Source organism: Cryptotermes secundus, unplaced genomic scaffold (genome assembly GCF_002891405.2).
Source record: "Cryptotermes secundus unplaced genomic scaffold, Csec_1.0 scaffold958, whole genome shotgun sequence".
Classification (NCBI taxonomy): domain Eukaryota; kingdom Metazoa; phylum Arthropoda; class Insecta; order Blattodea; family Kalotermitidae; genus Cryptotermes; species Cryptotermes secundus.
This window is the reverse complement of record NW_019720583.1, coordinates 58,593-77,795: the sequence shown is the minus strand read 5'-3', so window position 1 is coordinate 77,795 and position 19,203 is coordinate 58,593. Positions and strand designations below refer to the sequence as shown.

The following is a 19,203-nucleotide window of genomic DNA, read 5'->3' as shown; positions in this document are numbered from 1 at the left end:
AAATGTTTTCATCCACCATTGTAGTTCAGCTTTCACCTTGTTGGTACATCAAGAGTGGTTTCCTCCGACTTCATTCTTCAGTGTTCTGAAGAGGTTGAAATTGCTAGGCACAAGGTATGGGCTGTAAGGTTGAAACATCGACAACATCCGGTAGGCTTGATGATCGCATTTTGGGATGGGCAGAGCATTTTCCTTGTGTTTCCTCTTGGGAGCATTGAATACATTGTGCTGTTGCAGAACACAGCAACAGTTAAAGGAAGCCATTCAGAAAAAAAAAGTCCTTGTGTACACAGGAAAAATTACTTTTCTGCATGATGTCACCCATACAGCATGCCTCATACTGCAACTCTGGAGCAGTTTCATTAAGAATGTCTGATCTTGTGGGTAGTGATTTCCGATGCTTTTGGCCACCAAAGAAGTATGTCAAAGGAAAACATGTTTGTCTCACTCATGCTGATTATTTGGAGAGTGTTTGCCCTTTGTTCTGTGTTCTGATGGACACCAGTAATAGATTCGATTGTGACATGTCCTTGGGTATTATTTATTGAACACTCCTTGTGAATATTCAGCTTCATTTCACAAAGCAACATTATGCGCTTGACCTCTACAGTCTGCAGCTACCCATTTTGAATGAATATGAGTGTGAAGGAAAAAGTGTTCCCAGTTGTCTTGTTAGGATGTTTTTGATTTGACACCATGTTGAACAGAGGTTCATTACTTGGATATGATATTCCCCCTCCAAGATGTTAGTGCACTCTTTCAGTTCTCATCGCATAAATCTTGTATATTTACATACCCTTTTCTCTATTCTAATTTGAGAAGGAGATGTGAGGTTATTTATACCACATCATTTAACATCATGTCCAGATTTTGAGCTTACAGTCGATCAGGTTAGGAATAAAAGAACTGATTCTCTTCAGCAACATTATGTACAGAAGTTTTAAAACTGGTTCAGATCATCCTTCTGGCCACAAAATGCTGTAGTTAGTTCATTGTTTGTGGCTTCTATCAACCACCTTCCATGACTGTGACCCACATATTACATAACCATCTGGAATTTGAATTGGGCAGATACCTTCGACAGAAAGCAGATACAGTATATACAGGTAATTGGGGGGGGGGCACCCAGTAGCATAGTTGGTTGAGGCACCGTGCTACAAGCCGGAATGTCACGGGTTCAAGTCCCGATGAGGTCATTGGATTTTTTCAATTGACCTAATCCTGGCCGCACTTTGGCCGTTGAAATAGCTCCACAATTATCCTCACGAGGCTGAGTGGACCACGTTCCAGACCCGCTACTTTTCAGAAAATGTGGTAGTGCTGGGAATTGAACCTGAGACATCTGGATCTATAGACAGGAACCCTGACCACTAGACCACAGAATTTTGAAAATTCACAGAACTACTGTAGCACAGGTGACAGCAGAACTGAACGTTCATCTTGAATACTTGTTTACACAAAAACTGTCCAATGTGAGCTTCACATTTTCAGTATCCACGGTAGGGCTTCAATTTATAAACCCCTGATTACTGAAAGTAATGTTCAGATGTGTAAACAGTGGTGTCATGGCCATAAATCCTGGATGTCAGACAACTGGAAACGTGCACATGATATTGTCAGATGAGTCCTCCATGCTGTTCCCTATGTTTGGAGAACACCCAAGGAAGCCTACAATCCATAATGTGTAATTACAACATTGAAATGAGGGAGGTTCTGTGGTGGTTTGGGCAGCAATATTGTGGTATTCTGTTGGTTCCATTATTACCCTTAATGGCTGAATTACTGCAAGGGAGTAATTGGACAGGTACATCCCATAATCCACATTATTTCCAAAGATGACAGTGCCTATTCACACAGCTGTGACTGTTCAGTCATGATTTGAAGCGCATATAAGTGAACTTCAAAAACTTCCCTGGCCAGCACAATCACCATATTTGAACATCACTCAACCACTCTGGTCAAATTGAAGACTACAGTGAGGAACAGATTCCCACCTCTGACATCTCTAAAGCAGCTTTAACCTCTAACGGCCGCAGTGCCCCAATCAGGCCAGTGATGAGTATGGTTGTCATGGCCAAAGTACCCTGTTTTGGCCAGTCAGGCATTTAAACTCTGCTAGTAGAAGCGCATGCACAGTCCAGTGTGCTTATGGAAGTGTGCGCACATGGGTGCGAACAGTGTTCGAAGATGGGTGAAACATTTTAAAGATGGGAACACCAGCATCGAAGATGAGCCTCAGAGCGGTCATCCTCGAACAGCCTCAACCGAATGCAACAAGGAAAGATTGGATGAGATTATTGAAGATGACAGGCGTGTGAGTGTGGACGTGGACATAATAGCCCGAAAACTTGGAATAGGGCACTGAAAGCTTGGGCTATAGGAATGTTTGTGCTCGTTGGGCCCCGCAGTTATTGACCGAAGACCACAAAGGTCAGCGAAAAGCCATCACCTCAGAACTGCTGCAGAGATATCGACACGAAGGCAGTGATTTTTTGCTCTGTATTGTGACTGGTGATGAAAGCTGGTTTCACCATTTTGAGCCTGAAATGAAACAGCAGAGTATGGAATGGCACCATTTGCATTCTCCATCAAAAAGGAAGGCAAAGAGTGCCATCAGCTGCGAAGGTGATGGGCACAGCCTTCTGGGATGCAGAAGGGTTTATTCTGGCCGAATTCCTGGAACCTGGGCAAACCATCAATGCTGCTCGTTATGTCCAGTCGCTGCACAAGCTCCATCATGCATTGCGTGATAAATGTCTGTGACAAAACATCATCATTCTGCATGACACCGCTCACCTCACATTGGAAGCAATTGCAAAGATGGGGTGGGAAGTTTTTATCTGGCACCCTCCAAGTACCATCTTTTTGGATTTGTGAAGGATCAGCTGCGTGGACAACGTTTTGAGACAAGGGAGGCAATTCAGAAACAGTGCGTCAGTGTCTTGGGATGGTTGGAACAGAATTTTACAGAAGGGGAATTTTCAACCCCCCAGAATGCTGAGGGAAATGTGTACAAAGAAGTGGCGATTATGTGGAAAAATAAAGAAAGGTCTGTAGATTGAGGTGGTGTATTTGGTTTGTCAATAATAAAGCATGTTACTTTACAAAAAATTGTTGCTCATGACTTTCAGTACGACCCTCTTGTGTGTGTGTGTGTGTGTGTGTGTGTGTATAGTAAAATTCAATGTACATACTGTCACGTATTGGGTGTGTCACACGACAAATAAATATACGTGGGTCTCGGATTCAGCGAATCTTTATTGGACACTCACACTTACACACTTTACAACTATTAGCACTTGCAGTACTACAATTACTGCTTACGCAATATTTCGGCCAATACTTCTGTAGCTCTTTATACCTAGATTCCAAGTATCTTCAGCAGCAGCTTCCTGAAGACTGACTTCTGTATCTTTCAGCATCTGCCCTGAGACTGTCTTCTTCGGCAGTTATTTCCAAACTAACTTCTTTGGCGACTAATTCCAGACTGACTTCTTCTTGTCGAAGCTGGGCTATTTATACCTCGGCGGTTGCTGTACAATGAGCCTTTGTTATAACTGTGGAAACTCATCTCTATGCAATGCTCACTGTTAGAATTACAGTATCGCTATTGTTACTTCCTATGCAACGGTCCGTTCTAGCGTTTCCATAGAAGTGATTCTTCTGGATTCCAAACACGTTACAATACCTTTTTTGTTGTTATCTGTTTGATGTATTTATAGGCTGAAATGAAACTTCAGTATTCGATTTCACTATGAACGAACAGAAAACAGATCACACTCTGTATCTCAGCCATGATGCAACTGTCTATTCATGACCCTAGAAAGGGCAATAATCTCTTGCAGTTATAATGGAAAGCCCTAGCACTGAAGAGGGGACCCATCTAGCTTTCTCTTGAATAGCCAATCTTATTCTTCTGACCTTCAGTCAAAAGATTCGAAAATCCAAAGAGTGTAAGCAGTGCTAGCAGAAGGCCAAATGATTTTGTTACCTCCATCTGTTTTATGACACCATGGACTGCTAAAATTTGTCAAGTGTTACAAACAGAAATTAATTTATAATGCAGAACAACTCTGTGAAGAACTGGGAAACCATTTTTGCAGTACGCATCAAAATTAAAAGAAAAGATGGAAAATAGAGTATAACTCTTTGTATAAAAATTTTCAAATCTTCCGTTATAATATGCGACACTATGTTCTTTGCTGATTCAAACAAAGAAATATGTGAAGTATCTGTAGTGTTTCGATTATTTTGTTCAGCCCCTGTATATTCCCAGTTGGCCATGCTGGTAAGGGGAAGCAACACATGAATAATAAAATAATGTGGATATTAGATGTTTTATGAAATTAGAAAATTATGCATAGTCATACGAGGGTCGTACTGAAAGTCATGAGCAACATTCTTTTGTAAAATAACATGCTTTATTATTGACAAACCAAATACACTACCTCAATCTACAGACCTTTCTTTATTTTTCCACATAATCGTTATTTCTTTGTACACATTTCTCCCAGAGTTCTGGGAGTTTGAAAATTCCCCTTCTGTAAAATTCCGTTCCAGCCATCCGAAGACACTGACGCACTGTTTCTGAATTGCCTCCCATGTCTCAAAACGTCCACGCAGCTGATCCTTCACAAATCTGAAAAGATGGTAGTCAGAGGGTGCCAGATCAGGGCTGTAGGAGGGGTGTGGTAGAACTTCCCACCCCATCTTTGCAGTTGCTTCCAATGTGACCTTTGTGGTCTTCGGTCAATAACCGCGGGACCCAATGAGCACAAACTTTCCTATAGCCCAAGCTTTCAATCATCTCCTGTACTGCACTGTGCCCTATTCCAAATTTTCGGGCTGTTGTGTCCACAGTCACGCCTGTCATCTTGAATGATCTCATCCACTCTTTCTGTGTTGCATTCAGTTGAGGCTCATTTTCAATGCTGGTGTTACCATCTTTAAAATGTTTCACCCATCTTCGAACATTGCTCGCACCCATGAACACACTTCCATAAGCATGCTGAATTCAGAAAGCAGTGCGTCAGTGTCTTCGAATGGCTGGAACGGAAGTTTACAGAAGGGGAATTTTCAAACTCCCAGAATGCTGGGAGAGATGTGTACAAAGAATTGGCAATTATGTGGAAAAATAAATAAAGGTTTGTAGATTGAGGTGGTGTATTTGGTTTGTCAGTAATAAAGCCTGTTACTTTACAGAAAATTGTTGCTCATGACTTTCAGTACGACCTACATATAAGACGTGGAGAATGTGTTGAGCATGAAATGGGCATTTCATTTTTCTCTGCAACTTTTGTTTGAAAAAATCTATGCTGTGATAAGTATTTAGGACGTTATACTTGAGGTATGTGGAAAGATGCATGTAGGTTTCAGTATAAGTTGGATGTTGAAATTGTTCAGTCTAATTGAAAATTCAAATGACTGTCTCAGTTTCTTGTCAACAGGTTTTGTGCATATCCACCCAACATAAGACAAAGTGGGAAGACATAATAGGTTCCCTACAAGGTTGCAAACATACCTGAAAGGCAGACTGGTTAAGTCTCTCACTCGGATAATGAGTAGTATGTTGAGCTGTATGCTATACTGAGATGGCTCTACATTTATTTGGCTAAACAGTCATTGTTGCAGAAAATTGGTTGTCACATTTATATCCTCATGTCCAGGAGGCAGCAATCTCTCAAGATTAATTAGAAGATAGAAACATAAATATAAATTACATTCACAGTCGTCTGTCTTCTCAGTCCTTCATGTCTTAAGCAGCAAAATTTTCCCACAGGAAAGATTAGTGACTCTTGCACCAAATTACTTGGACTTGCATTTTCTGTGTTTGAATGTTGTTGACATGTGTTTACTATTTTTCTTTATAGAAAGAACATTTTTGTCACTTTTATTTTTGTATCCTAGCAATTAGGATTGCATCAGTAAGAGGTATGAGGAATGCAGTGATGATGTCAATTTATGCCTTTCATATCTTCAATTACAGGTGCTACAACATCCACTGTAAATGCAGTTCCTCTGTCTGCAGCAAGTCATATCACTGGACCCGGAGGTGTAAAAATGATTGTAGTATCGTCCGGGGCAGTAGCTGGGGGTAATACGGGTAAACCTATTACTATCACAGTGCCAGGCCAGCAAGGTGGGCCACCAAAAACTGTCACCATTGCAGCAAAACCAGCCAGCCAGACGCTATTGAATGCAGGAGCAGGGCAGATAGTAGCCATGCCAGCATCTGGCCTACAGCAGGTAACCCAACACCCACCTGCTTCCCAGACCCAACCTGAACCTGAAAGTCCAGGCAAAACGGATATTTTGAATCCACCGAGCCTGAACTGATTTGTGTACTATGTTCGTATGTTAATTTCTTATGTTATAATTTGCAGTTTGAAACATTATGTAAGGTCTTGAAAATGGTGTCAGAAAGGATTAAAATATTTATTGCTCAGCCACATGCAAGCAAGCATTTACTGCTGTCAGTGTACATACTGTGGAAGTATAAAAAAGTTTCAAAATGAGATTTGCAAAGTGTTGTATTTCCAAAAATTTCATGCAGTAGAACTCTGTTAAACATCAGAAACTGCTTTTACCAGTGTTTTGGTTTCAGAAGGGTTGTAACATTTCCCTTATGCAATTTTAATGCACTCCTTGAAGACAGTTGTGTGTAGCCATGAGAATTCCTGAGATATTTGACAAAACAGTTGTAACTTTGAATGTGTGAAGTGGTTAAAAAATAAGTGACAACAAACTGCCTTTGTTTTAACTACTATTGTTTACAGAAATTACACATTCTGAGTGTATGCTAGGATATTTTATTTTCTGTTTTAGGTTTATTTGCCTTGAACAAATTGTGTAGGTTTTTTGGTTTTAGTGTTCAGTTTCTGGAAGTAACAATGGTAAATTCTTTAGAAATGTCTTCAGGTGTGTAAGTCTGTGGCAATTGCTTGCTCTTAACTGGTGAATTCTTAGGGTAACATGTAATTTATACGTACTCTTTTGTTTTCCTCTCTGCATCCAGTAGTTTTGTTGAGAACATTTTGTAGCTATAACAGCCTTTGCCTAAATATTGTCTCATATCTATCATGAATAGTGTTAAGATTCACCAGTACATTCTTAATTTGACAGTGCTGTAGGAAATGGGGTAAAATGGCCAGAAATTAATCATCCTGAACTCTTAAATTTTGAGATTGACGTTTTGAAGTGTACAGGAAGTAATCATATTCAGTACATAAACATTAAACTTCACATTGTTCACGTTGTTTTAAATTTTTTTGCATGTGACTGTAGTCACTTCATAGAATGGCTGCTAGTTATCAAACTTTGACCAGTATATAATATTAAGCACAAAAGGGTTGTCCATATCCACATGGTACATTTGAAAGATGTGGCAGGAACTCTTATATTTTGACCGGATGTGTTCCCCTGTGCCCATGTTCTGTTAAGGGTTTTTCTGTATTTCTTTCTTATGGCAGCATGTGGAAGGATGACTAATCAGTGGTTTGAGTGAATGCCAAGATTACCTTTCAGACCTTCAGAGTAATCACTGATGCAGCATTCATTTGAATAATGTAAGAATGTATGCAATTACTTGTAGCTGATGTTTGCTGGATTGTGTACATTACAGTGAAATCCCTGTTTAATGAATCACTGGAGGAATGGCTGTTCTTACACTGAGATTTTTACTAAAGGGGGGATATGCAAAATTACATCAAGAAACGGACTTATAATCTTGTAATGCTTACTATTTATAGTTACAGTAGAATCACTTTATAAAACTGAAACACCAAAAGGGGGAACACCCAGTGCCCTGTCTAATGGGTACTGGGGGCTCTTTCCCTAGGCATACAGCTGGTCACTCACCTCCAACTAGTGCTGATGTCAATAAAATGTGGATCTATACATCCACTCCCCCATACACCTTTGTGGTGTATTGCTTACTTAGTTAAGCACAGGGGTGACTTTACCTTTACAAACACCAAAAGAAACAAACTATTTCTACACAAATACAAGTACGTAATCAGTAATAGCAGATTAATATTTTAAATGTTTTAACATTGAAAGAACTTCAGTTATTTAAAATGAAACCAGATATACCACAAGCAGCGAGGTTTCAGTGTGTGTTCACTGTGGGAAAGTACTTGCAACAAATGAGGTTTGTGTGGTAATGATGTGTTGTGGCAGAGAGAAAATATTGCTATCAGGTGTTGAGCACAGTTGAGGTATGAGTTCATGAGTGTTGCTGATTCCTTACACTAATTGCTGATTATCAGATTTCAATTCACTGAATGAAAGAAAACATTTTTATTATTTTGTGGAACAAATTCAGTAAATGTGGGATTTCACTAAATGTGGGAGCACTAAGTTGGGATGTCATTGTAATTTCTTTCATGAGTAATATAGCAGTGATTCTGAACTTGGTGTTGAAGACATTTCTTTGTAAATTCAAATTTAATTATACTTGCACCAGTCTAGTAGTCTACAATAAATAGGTGGTCTAAGAGTTTCCAGGGCCCCAGAGCACTGAAAAATGTGGTGGGATGTCGGTATGTGTTACACACTTAATTGTCTACTGGAACCAGTGATGCTGTAGTGGAAAACGCATTGTTTCTGGTGCACCTAAAAGCCTTGGGGGCCCTCTACCCACACGTGCTAGGCAGGTTTAATGCCCGCCTTACACAGGGCCCTAGCCCCTGACCTTCCTTACCTATGCCCTTTTTTTCTTATTGCTAGTGGGGTGGGGCTAAGTCCCTTGTACTGTGCCACTTCTGGCCTATTGTACCAGCCCCAGATGATAGCTGAGGGTGATTGTGGAGCAGTTGGTGGAATGAAGATTGGCAGGGGAAACTGAAGTACTTGGAGAAAACCTTCCCCAGCGCCACTTTGTCCACCACAAATCCCACTTGACCAGACCCGGGCCACCGCAGTGGCGCAGCCTACCTATGCCTTTATCCACCTGTATACACTAATCTAATTATGTCAGCAGAAATACGTGGAACAGACCATCTCTTAATAGTAGCTGTATGATGTAAGCTGAAATTAAACTCTGTGCTTGTAGATACATTATTATTGCAGTTTGCTTCTCATGTCATGAAATCCCCAGTTCAGCGAATAAATGTGCTGTGCAGTGCTGCAGTACTTCATTTATTGTGATTGTCTCGGTAAGTCCCAAGTACCCTAGATCAATTGCTAATCTTTTGTCACAAGAGTTTTCAGTTTCTTAGAGTTCGGGGAGTTATAGATGGTAAGAACTTTTAGCCGCACTGAATTGCATTGAACACCTTGTGTAGAGGTTGTGTCTGTGATCTAATACCGCCATCAGTCTTCAAGTGGGTTCAGTTTTACACGGGAATTCTCATGTAATACCACATATATACTTTCAAGACAATTTGGGACTGTGCGCAATTATTGCAGATTTATTTGAAATTGTAAAATTTTATATTTCTCGTGTTTAGGAATTTGAATAAAAGTTTCACACAGAAGTTGCAGAACGTAATGACATCTTGTGATAAATAATTTCCACCCATCCACAGGCTTGTAAGTTTATAATTCAGTGATTGTATATGTTTTGGTTATAATTTTTAATTGTAGAGATTACCAAATCATTTCATTGTTACCAGCTTTTCTGTAATGCAAAAATCAATTTTGGTATTGATGGCAAATACAGTGAATGCATAAGGGGTAGGATAGACCAGCCCTTGCACAGCAGTCTTCATTGATCTGTTGTGCATCGTAGCAAATACAAAATCATGTTTCTAAGTACAGTGTGAATATGCAGACCAACACTTTATGTCGATACCCTCAGTATTTTAAGCCGATTTGAGATGTAGTAACTGAAACACATTTTGGGGCTATTAATTAGACCAAGTACAGTTTTTACCAATTAAAGTAGCATTGTATTTTGGACAGTTTTCTGTAGTAAGTTTTAAGCAAATGATAATAGTATTAATGTTGACATGATTTTATTTTGAATGTGCATAATAATACACATATTTTGCCAACCATATTTTATACATTATTTGTGTACATATCAGTGAATTCTTCTGTGTTGTCTATTATATTGAAGACCTTGCAGTTTTATTCTTTTTTTATCACTACTGACCACCTTTCACATGACCCAGCATTGCTTTTTAACTCCAGATAGTTGGGGAACCACTGCAACAGAATGGTGAAATAAAAACAAAATGATCGAACTACACTGTGATTGAGATTTGGGATTATTCACATTTTGATTGAAAATAGTGGTAAAGTTAATCTTTATGCAAGTTAGATAGGAGATATCACAGGTTCGTGCAATTTTTTCCCTCGGTGCTCGATTATGTCAGCAGGTCAGAGGTTTTTGAACCTTACTAAATAATGAGTAAAATCCTATAATGATGTTTGTAATCTTATTCAGAAAGCTGTATTGTGGCACTCATTTTTGGAAGAACGTCTTTGTTGGCCATATTTTGCATTATTATAACAGCGTGTGTTCTCGGCCAAGCTGGCCAAGTGTTAATTGTTGGTATTATTACTGTTATCCTTGAGATGAAATCTGAATCCTATCCCCATATTACTGGGTAATTTAAAATCCTGTATTCCATATAATATATGGCTAATATTTTAAACTAATGGACGTGTCATATATTTAATAAGTTGAAAATTGATGTGTTCTGGGATGTGATGTTGTGCAGTCTGGTAGATGCTTACCGGCATTTTGGAGGAATGGCTTCTCTGCTCGGGGGATAGAGGCAGTAGTTTTGTCCAAAATATTGGTAAACATATGCCAGACTACATAGCGTCATGTCCCAGAAGATGCTAATCTTCATAGTCAGCTGCCATGAGAACCTCACATGCACATAAGTCGTTGGGTGAAAATCTGGTAACAACATTTTTGCGCACATGATGAAGACTGGTACCAATGAAAGAAGTGTGTCCAAAAGGGCAAACTGTTGATTTTCCAAAAGAAGGCCCCTTCACTGTTTTCACTGCAAAGGAAGATATATGAGAATGTTTTAGTGGGGGAGACAGAGTATGAGGTAGTTGTTCGAAAGGAGTCAGATATTCAAATTCAACACTTGCACATCTTACCGTCTCTGTGCAACTTCTCGATGTATTAAATTCACACTTCAGAAGTGAGAAGTGCAAGTGCTGATTTAGAATGTGCAGCGCAACAGAACGGTGCAGTATAATATTATGACTATTAAATTCACACTTCAGAAGTGAGAAGTGCAAGTGCTGATTTAGAATGTGCAGCGCAACAGAACGGTGCAGTATAATATTATGACTATTAAATTCACACTTCAGAAGTGAGAAGTGCAAGTGCTGATTTAGAATGTGCAGCGCAACAGAACGGTGCAGTATAATATTATGACTATTAAATTCACACTTCAGAAGTGAGAAGTGCAAGTGCTGATTTAGAATGTGCAGCGCAACAGAACAGTGCAGTAAAATATTATGACTCAGGCATGTTTTCTGCTCTAAAGCTGCTAAGTGCTGAGAGCAATTGAAAATATGAAGATTTGAAGATATTGCAGGGATAAAACACAGTATATCCATGAACCTTTTTCAGTTACATATATGAAATTCACAAGGGAAAAAAAGAATTTTAGAACTGTAATTTTGTTGTATCCCAGTGTTGATTTTTCCCCTCTATGTTTGTGTTTATATAGGTGACAAGTTAAATCCATTCTGATTTCTGAATTAAATTAACAGTTTTCCAGATTTTAATTGTTTTGTGGTCAGTCTTTGCAGGAAATAGCTGGAATGTTAGAAATGTGTGTGTCATTTCCAGCAGACATTTAGATTTGCCTTGCTTTTATTCATCATATGCAGTGGTATAACCCTAATAGCTGATAACTGCATAATTAAACTATAGTTCAGTCTTCTATAGGATTTTATTTGTTACAGTTACATATACCTGTTTCATAAACTTCTTATGTACCATTGTTGGTGTACCTGTTAAAGATAAATTATGGAGTTCTTTTTTGAAGTTTGTGTGGAATATCTAGTATGTTCAAACTTGGTGGTTTCAGCACTGGTACTTTTTTCATTAAAGCTATTATAAATACCTGAATTTCAGAATAAAATACATTATTTGGCATTTGTTCCCTGATATTCTTTCTTACTGCTAGGACAGTTTTTGAGTCCACACTGTCATCCTAAGTTTTGGCTCCATTCTTTTTTCTCTCTTGTGTTTTTCTGTAAATAAGGCAGCTTGATCATGGTTACAGTTACCTCAGAATTGTTGAACATAAATTTTTGTGTCTGTACATCTTATAGCTTTGTTGTTTGTGTTACTCGAAATGTGATTAGTAAGTCATGGAATGAGGTGCACCGTACATTACAATTTCAGGATTCAGTAAAAACTGATCATAGTTTAAGCCCAAGACATCTAAACCTTTGCTGCAGGCTTCCATTGTCACAGTCATAATTCTACTGCATGTATTTATACTGCAAATTAGAAGTCAGAAATTCATACCAGATTATATTTCAATAAGAACTAGTTATGTTTTCATTTGTTAAAATAATGTTTTGCCATTTCTAAACAGTAAATTCACTATGCACTAGGCAGTACTCCATTTTGACACAAATTTAAGCATTTATTCAGTTAAAAGTGATTTGACTGGTTCCAAACAGTTATGTCCGGCCAACACTGGGCGGCCTTTGCATGACACTATTCTGTACTGTTTGCCTCCTGATGAGGTATAAGATTTGAAGGAACTCATCTCGCAGTTGGTCATTGTGTCAGCAGCCATTCACATCTGACCACTGACATTAGTTGGTATGGAGTTGCCTTCACTATGATGTCCTGCTGTTAATCACAATTATATCATAGCTGCCACCTGATCGATGGGTTGGGCTGATCAGTGTTAGTTGCAGATAGGACCACTTAGGTCAGAAATAAGGTTCCTGATGACAAGGACATGGCTCTCGAGTCTGTAATGCCTTTAATTACAATATTTACATTCACAACTTTTAAACACTTCTCTGCCACAGGTCTATAACCTATTTCCTTTTAGTATTTCATATTTTTTGTACTCCTTTGCCCATTACCTCCACTGCTTGAGCACAGCTTCATGTCCACTTGAAAGAAAGTTCACTGCAGTTAGGATAAGCCACAGGAATTGTGGGTCCATGGCTGCAGGCTTGGATGATGATTCCATCTTGTCTTCAGACTCTTCCTCAGTTGGACCTTTGTGGTGGTGTTTCTTTGTCCAACTGTGTGGTCAGAATCGAGGTTCCCACATATGAGCTGGAATAGCGCAGTTAATTTAGTGACTGGCTACAGGCTGAACGATGGGGGGTCAGATTTTGAGTCCCTGCAAGGTCAAGAATCTTTTCCACATTGTCCAGACCTCCTCTGGGGCCCACCAAACCTCTTACTCAATGGGTAATGGGGGCCCTTTTCCCAGCGGTAAAGCGGCCAGGGCGTGAAGTTGATCACTCACTTCCAGCTAGTGCTGAGGTCAAGAAAATGTGGATCTGTACAACCACTCCCACATACACCTTCTTGGCATAGTCCTTAGTTAGTTAAGCACAGGGACAACTTTATCATTTTTTCCTTATAGAAGGTCTTAATTATGTTTACCATTAGATCTATACAGTGTGAATGCAACCAAATCAGCGCTGTTAGAAACATTTATATTCGCCTCTTTGCAAAGAAAAAAGACTTTCTTGGAGTATTTTCATTAGCTGGTATTTAACATTAGGCAGGTCTTCACAGTGGCGTTTGACAGTGAAATTAAACTATAATTCTGACTGTTGTCTGTGTCACTGTTGCAGATGCAGTTGCTTTAGCAACAGGTAGAATTACTTCCTCTGCTGTTGCAGGGCAATTCATATGAAGCAGAGCATTTTGATTAACGTGTCCAGTTTCTGTTTTTGTTATACTGACTTCTGTTCTTCACAGGTTCTAGTTGGCTTCTGAAAATACTGTTCTGATTTATTAATCCTTTGATGATGATGGAACTAGAAGGATATCCTTAGTAGCTCTGTAAAGATATTTAAATATTTAATGCTGTAAGCTGGATGGAATTTCATTTGCTGGTATTTTGTTTCTGCATCTCATTTTGTTACAATAATCATATTTTTGTAATGGTTTATAATATTGCATTGTAACAAAGCATTCTGAAAGTTAAGAATCTGGTTACCTGTATCAGTTCAGTAGATCTTTGGATGTCATCCAGTCTTAATATTTGAGGGTAAATGTTACGTACAGAAATTAAGAAAAGTGTAACAAATTTATTATGTAAGATCTATTCCATTTCATGTCTAGAGGAATCAGACTAGCAATATTGAAATGTTTCTATAGGGCAGCATAGAAGTACGTTTCTATATAATGTTTGCCTATGAATGCCTTTTCTGGCTCTACAAACACAACTGTAGTAACTCTTGGTCATATTGTGTTATAGAAGCAGTAACACTGTTTGGATTTCATGCACTGCTGGAATAGTAGCAGTCTTGAATTGTACTGCAGATTTTCAACATGCAGAATTGTTTGGTGCAGACATGAGTCTCTGACATAAGAGAGCATAAATTACACATTCTTCAAGTCATACTTGAAACTCTGTGAGGGGTGTATGAATCAGTTCTGGAAATATTAACTATAAGAACTTTTTTTGTCAACTTGTATGTTTTTCAGGAAATAATGTAGCTGTTTCTTTTCTGTATAATTTATTTATCACCACCCATAGCTCAATATATAACTTCACAAGGTAGGACAGTGTCACGTGTAGGGTGCTACGCATGGCAAAATGACAGGTTCTAGTTTGGATGATTGGATTTATTAACAGTTTGGTTACACACTCTCTTAATCACATTTAAATATATGCAGTACAGTGTTATCGCTGATCTACACACTTTCCAGTTCACCATTGCACTCGCACTAGGATTCTGTCTCTACTAGTTGCCTCCTAGCAGCGGATCTCAGCACAAAAAGTAGCACTCAAATCACTGCAAGTATTACTGCACCATCGCACTCAAGTCTTCACTGCTGACTTCTCAGCTATCACCCACTATCACATATTATACCAAATCTTCCAATCACACTCTACATCCTAACAGGCCAACCTCCTGTATACTTCTGTACTCCGTTCCACTACTAATTTTCATCCGGTCTGGCGCTCGTCATGTAGCTTTGAATCGGACAGCACGGAAATGTCGCGGTCAACAGTACTGTTGCGTCAGTGACGTTATCATGTAGGAAAGATGTCACATGACGGCCACATACTGTTGTGTGATGTTACAGCATGGCTGTTGCATAACAATTCCATCCGTGGACAAAGAAAACACTGTTCCCATACTGTTGGCTGAATGTGTGTTGAAGGCATTGTCTAGCAACAGTTATACGCGCCACAATAGTTTGGTGAATAATGAATTTGAGAGGATTTGGAAGGAAGTGGTCAGGGCACAATTCTAGGTAGTAATGAATTTGTCTGAAAGGGTGAAGGAAAGCACAAAGCCAAGTGTAGCTGTGTGGCACGATGTAATTTTCTTGTAGCATTCCAGTATATGATGAATTTGTTGCTTTGTTCACATATTGTAGATGTTTTGCCACAGATGAACTGACTTGTTGTAACTTCTGAATAGACTATAGAGAACGGTACAACTCGTTAACTAGGAATTGACAACACATTTTGGCCTGGAGAGTGAGGGCAGGTCATTCCTCAATGCAAAACCAGCAGTTTCACAGTCTCACCATGTATTGCTGTGCTCAAGGTTAATCAGTGGCTGAAAGAGAAGAACAAACACTGGGTGTGACGCTGTTGAAGGCCATTTGGGTAAACTGTGAACCTACTGGCCTTTGATAGGGAGCAGCGTTGACTGGTAGCAGAGCCTGGCTGACTGTTGTACGCTGAGAAAGCACGTGTGTTATGGGCGTCTGGGATAATGCCGTATGCAGGAAATGTGTACAGGACTGAACTCTTCAGCTCTTCATGGTTAGATTTGATAAATATTAGAAAGGTCTCCGTCAAAAAGATTCTTGATGTACCATTGATGAGGGGACTCTTTGAAGGTCACTAGTGAAGTTGGGGATGCATGAGGGACCTAGGGCTTAGGGTGGTTTAAAATGCTTCCCCCGCAACCCAGTTGGTACTTTATGATACAGTGGAATTCAATTTGATAGTACTGCTCCCATACTCAGTACCACTGAGTTTCTGTTAGAGCCTTTTCTAATGCTGAAAATAGTTTCATGGGTACTCAGTACTATCTTCTGGGAACCCATTTTGGGAATCACTTGTTTAGCATATTCTTTATGATGTTGGGTGCATGTTCTGATATGTTCTCAGAGTTTTGTATGTTAACTGTTGTTACATTTTAATTATCTTCCTATTATTAGCAGTTTGAATTGAAATCTGTGTCAGATTTTTCAATGTTTACCCAGTACAGCTGGGTGTACTGTTCTGTAATTGAAGATATTACTGTATATGGTGTTTTAGGAGGAGTCTTCCAATTCAGTTTTGTGCACATTGAACTTCATAGGGGTTTTTATACCACTCAGCATTATCCTTGTTGAGACGTGTTCCAAAAAGCTTTGTGTGGAGACTGTGTTTTCTTCATGCTTCTGTATGTTTCTGGCGATGGAAAACATTGTGTTGAGAAAGAATTCTTTGTCATATTTCGTTGAAATATTTCCAACTTAAGGTGAATACTGTTTTGGCTTGAAAATGTCACAGTATAATACTTTTCTTAAGGCAGTGGTTAAACATTGTATGGAAATACCTGAATTTTGTAGGTGTATCTTTTGTACATAATCTGTATTTTGCAAAGTGTTCAAGTTATGGAATGCATTAGACAGAATAAAGCAGCACCACGTACAAATGAAAAATGCAACGAATAGTTCCCTCATGGCTGCAAGTCACTCCTTAATTAAGTAGCCTCTTAATAACAGTTTAGGCTATTTGTTCCCAAGACTGAATCATCGGTGAAATGGATAAATTGTAGATTATTTAATGATGCTGACAGTGAGTTGTCCCCATGCACAGTTTTGGATTCCTGCATACGTGATTGGATGTCACGACAATCTTTCCCATTTTGCAATAAGTAATGAACTTAGATTTTGTACGTAAGTTATTTTAACATTTATGGATTGAACGGTCAATTTGTAGCCCCAGACTGGACTTTGTATGCACTTAGATGTTCGTTTTACAGTCAGTTGAAAGTATCTGTTCTGGCTTAGAATCCCATAAAATTTATAATGGAAAGTTCAGCAGCATCCTTCCTATTTTGTCCTTGTTTATTGATGGAAAATCGAAAAGTCTGTTTTTTCTCACTAGATTTATTCTTCATCTGCTTAACAGTTAACTGTTACTGCTAAGTCCTGATATGTGATGGTATTTTTGTGTATTCTACATGGTTTATCGTTAAGAACTATGTAAATTGTGGTGAGGCCCTGTCAGGTATCTTCCTCGGCACATCGGCAATGGTTAAATGTGTTGCACGGAGCATTTATCACCATTCATTATATCCTACAGTCTTCATTTTAAACAGAAAATGTTTTACTGCCTCTTCATGAGCAGTGTGTACTGTATTTTGTGGAATAATGTGATGAATAAAAATATAATGTAGGTATGAGGGATAATGCATTGTGTGTTTTTGAAGAATTCTTTTTAGTTGCTTGTAACATTCTTGCTTAACAGGAAAATTGAATGTTTTTGTCATACATGTTGGTTACAGCTGTATGTTTTTCTGAATTGTGGTTATGTTTAGGCATGAAGTAGTAAATGCAGTATATTTGACAGGTTTGGTGAGCCAGTATTGGATACTGGTGTCAGGATTCAAGGAAATATTCTGCAGGGATTGTATTAAATAAATGTGAGGTCAATCCTTGATTACAAACAAATAACCCATCCAGGATTTTTTACCTTGCTGTGCTGGCAGCTCAGTCCACACCAATCACTGGTAGCAGTTGTAACAAACTGTGACATTACATTTAAGACAGATTTTTATGCAGTTTCATATTGACATTTGCATCATTACAGAAGTAGTTGTGAGTGCCATGACTGTTAACCTTCAACTAAGAGTTTGTGTTACTACATTGCAGTTAGTTGAATTTTGCCAGGAATAATTACATGAATGAATAAACTGATTGCATCAGATGTTTAGAAAGGCGAACATTTCTGCTTCTCATTCAGTTCACTTGTGTAATCACTTCACCAGTTAATTTTGTAAGAAGGTTTTTGAAAGGCATTTCACATGTTTAAGTTTACATCAGGGCTTAAGAATTTGTAACATAAGATCACATTTTATAAATTAAATTTTGAAGATTTCTTTCATGCAGAATTGATGGCTTCATGTTGCATACTGTTGATTTAACAGAAAAAAGAATGAATTTATGAAATATTTCCTAAACTACCAGTTGATAGTGAAGTGATATTTTGTAAACATAAGATTCCTGTATGTACATTTTAGAAATGTCAGAGGCTGAGGAATCATATACACTTGCTAAAGTTAGAAGTAGCACAGGATCATTACAGAAATGTAGGTTGATTATTGTGTGAAAGTTGTATATAAATTTTAGTGTAATGTACATATTCTGGAGACACAATTCATCCAGATGATATATTTTGATTTGATAAAAGTGGTAGAATTTAATGATATAAATGTGGTAGGACCCTCTCCCTGAAGGGAGTTTGAGATTTGTGTATGTCTGTTCATTGGCAATTAAAAGTTTGGTTGAATGAAGAATGGGTATCCTAATCATTGTATAAGAACATTTCCAGTTTGATATCTTGATTGGCGCTTTCAAGAATTATAAAATGCTTTTCCCATCAGAATTGTTACTACTGTTATTTCTTTATAATTTCAGTTGAGTATATTAATATTGTTATATTTTAGCGTCCTGTTGCACTGATTTAAGTCCATGATTTATTTTATCCGTCCTTCTAGTGCATACATTCATCTGTCCCCTCTTCTCACTCTCACTACATGTTTCGGCACAAATGTACCATCTTCAGGTGCTGATCCAATCCACGACAAACTAGTTCATTGCATGCCTTGTCTGTACATACTAAAATAACTAAAATATATATTTATCATATATACTGATAATTGTTAAGTGTTAAAATATTAAAATTATACAGCATATTTCATTCTTACGTCGTGTTTCATTACGCGAGTCACGTCTATCATCGTCTGTTGGAGCACTCTTTCACTATCGTGTATTGTGCTCTATGTTGCGTCTCGCTCCTGTGACTGCGTGTGTTATACTGCCAATTTTAATATTTT

At 38.4% G+C, this 19,203-nt stretch overlaps 1 protein-coding gene across 2 annotated transcripts in view; it reads left to right on the top strand.

The window, feature by feature from the left end:
* LOC111869914 (host cell factor) overlaps positions 1-19,203 on the top strand; it is a 162,496-nt gene that overhangs the window by 88,298 nt on the left and 54,995 nt on the right. For both annotated transcript variants that reach the window (XM_023861804.2, XM_023861795.2), the window contains exon 12: positions 5,987-6,246. In XM_023861804.2, the coding sequence (XP_023717572.1) occupies positions 5,987-6,246 (260 nt within the window). The remainder of the gene's footprint in view (positions 1-5,986; positions 6,247-19,203) is intronic.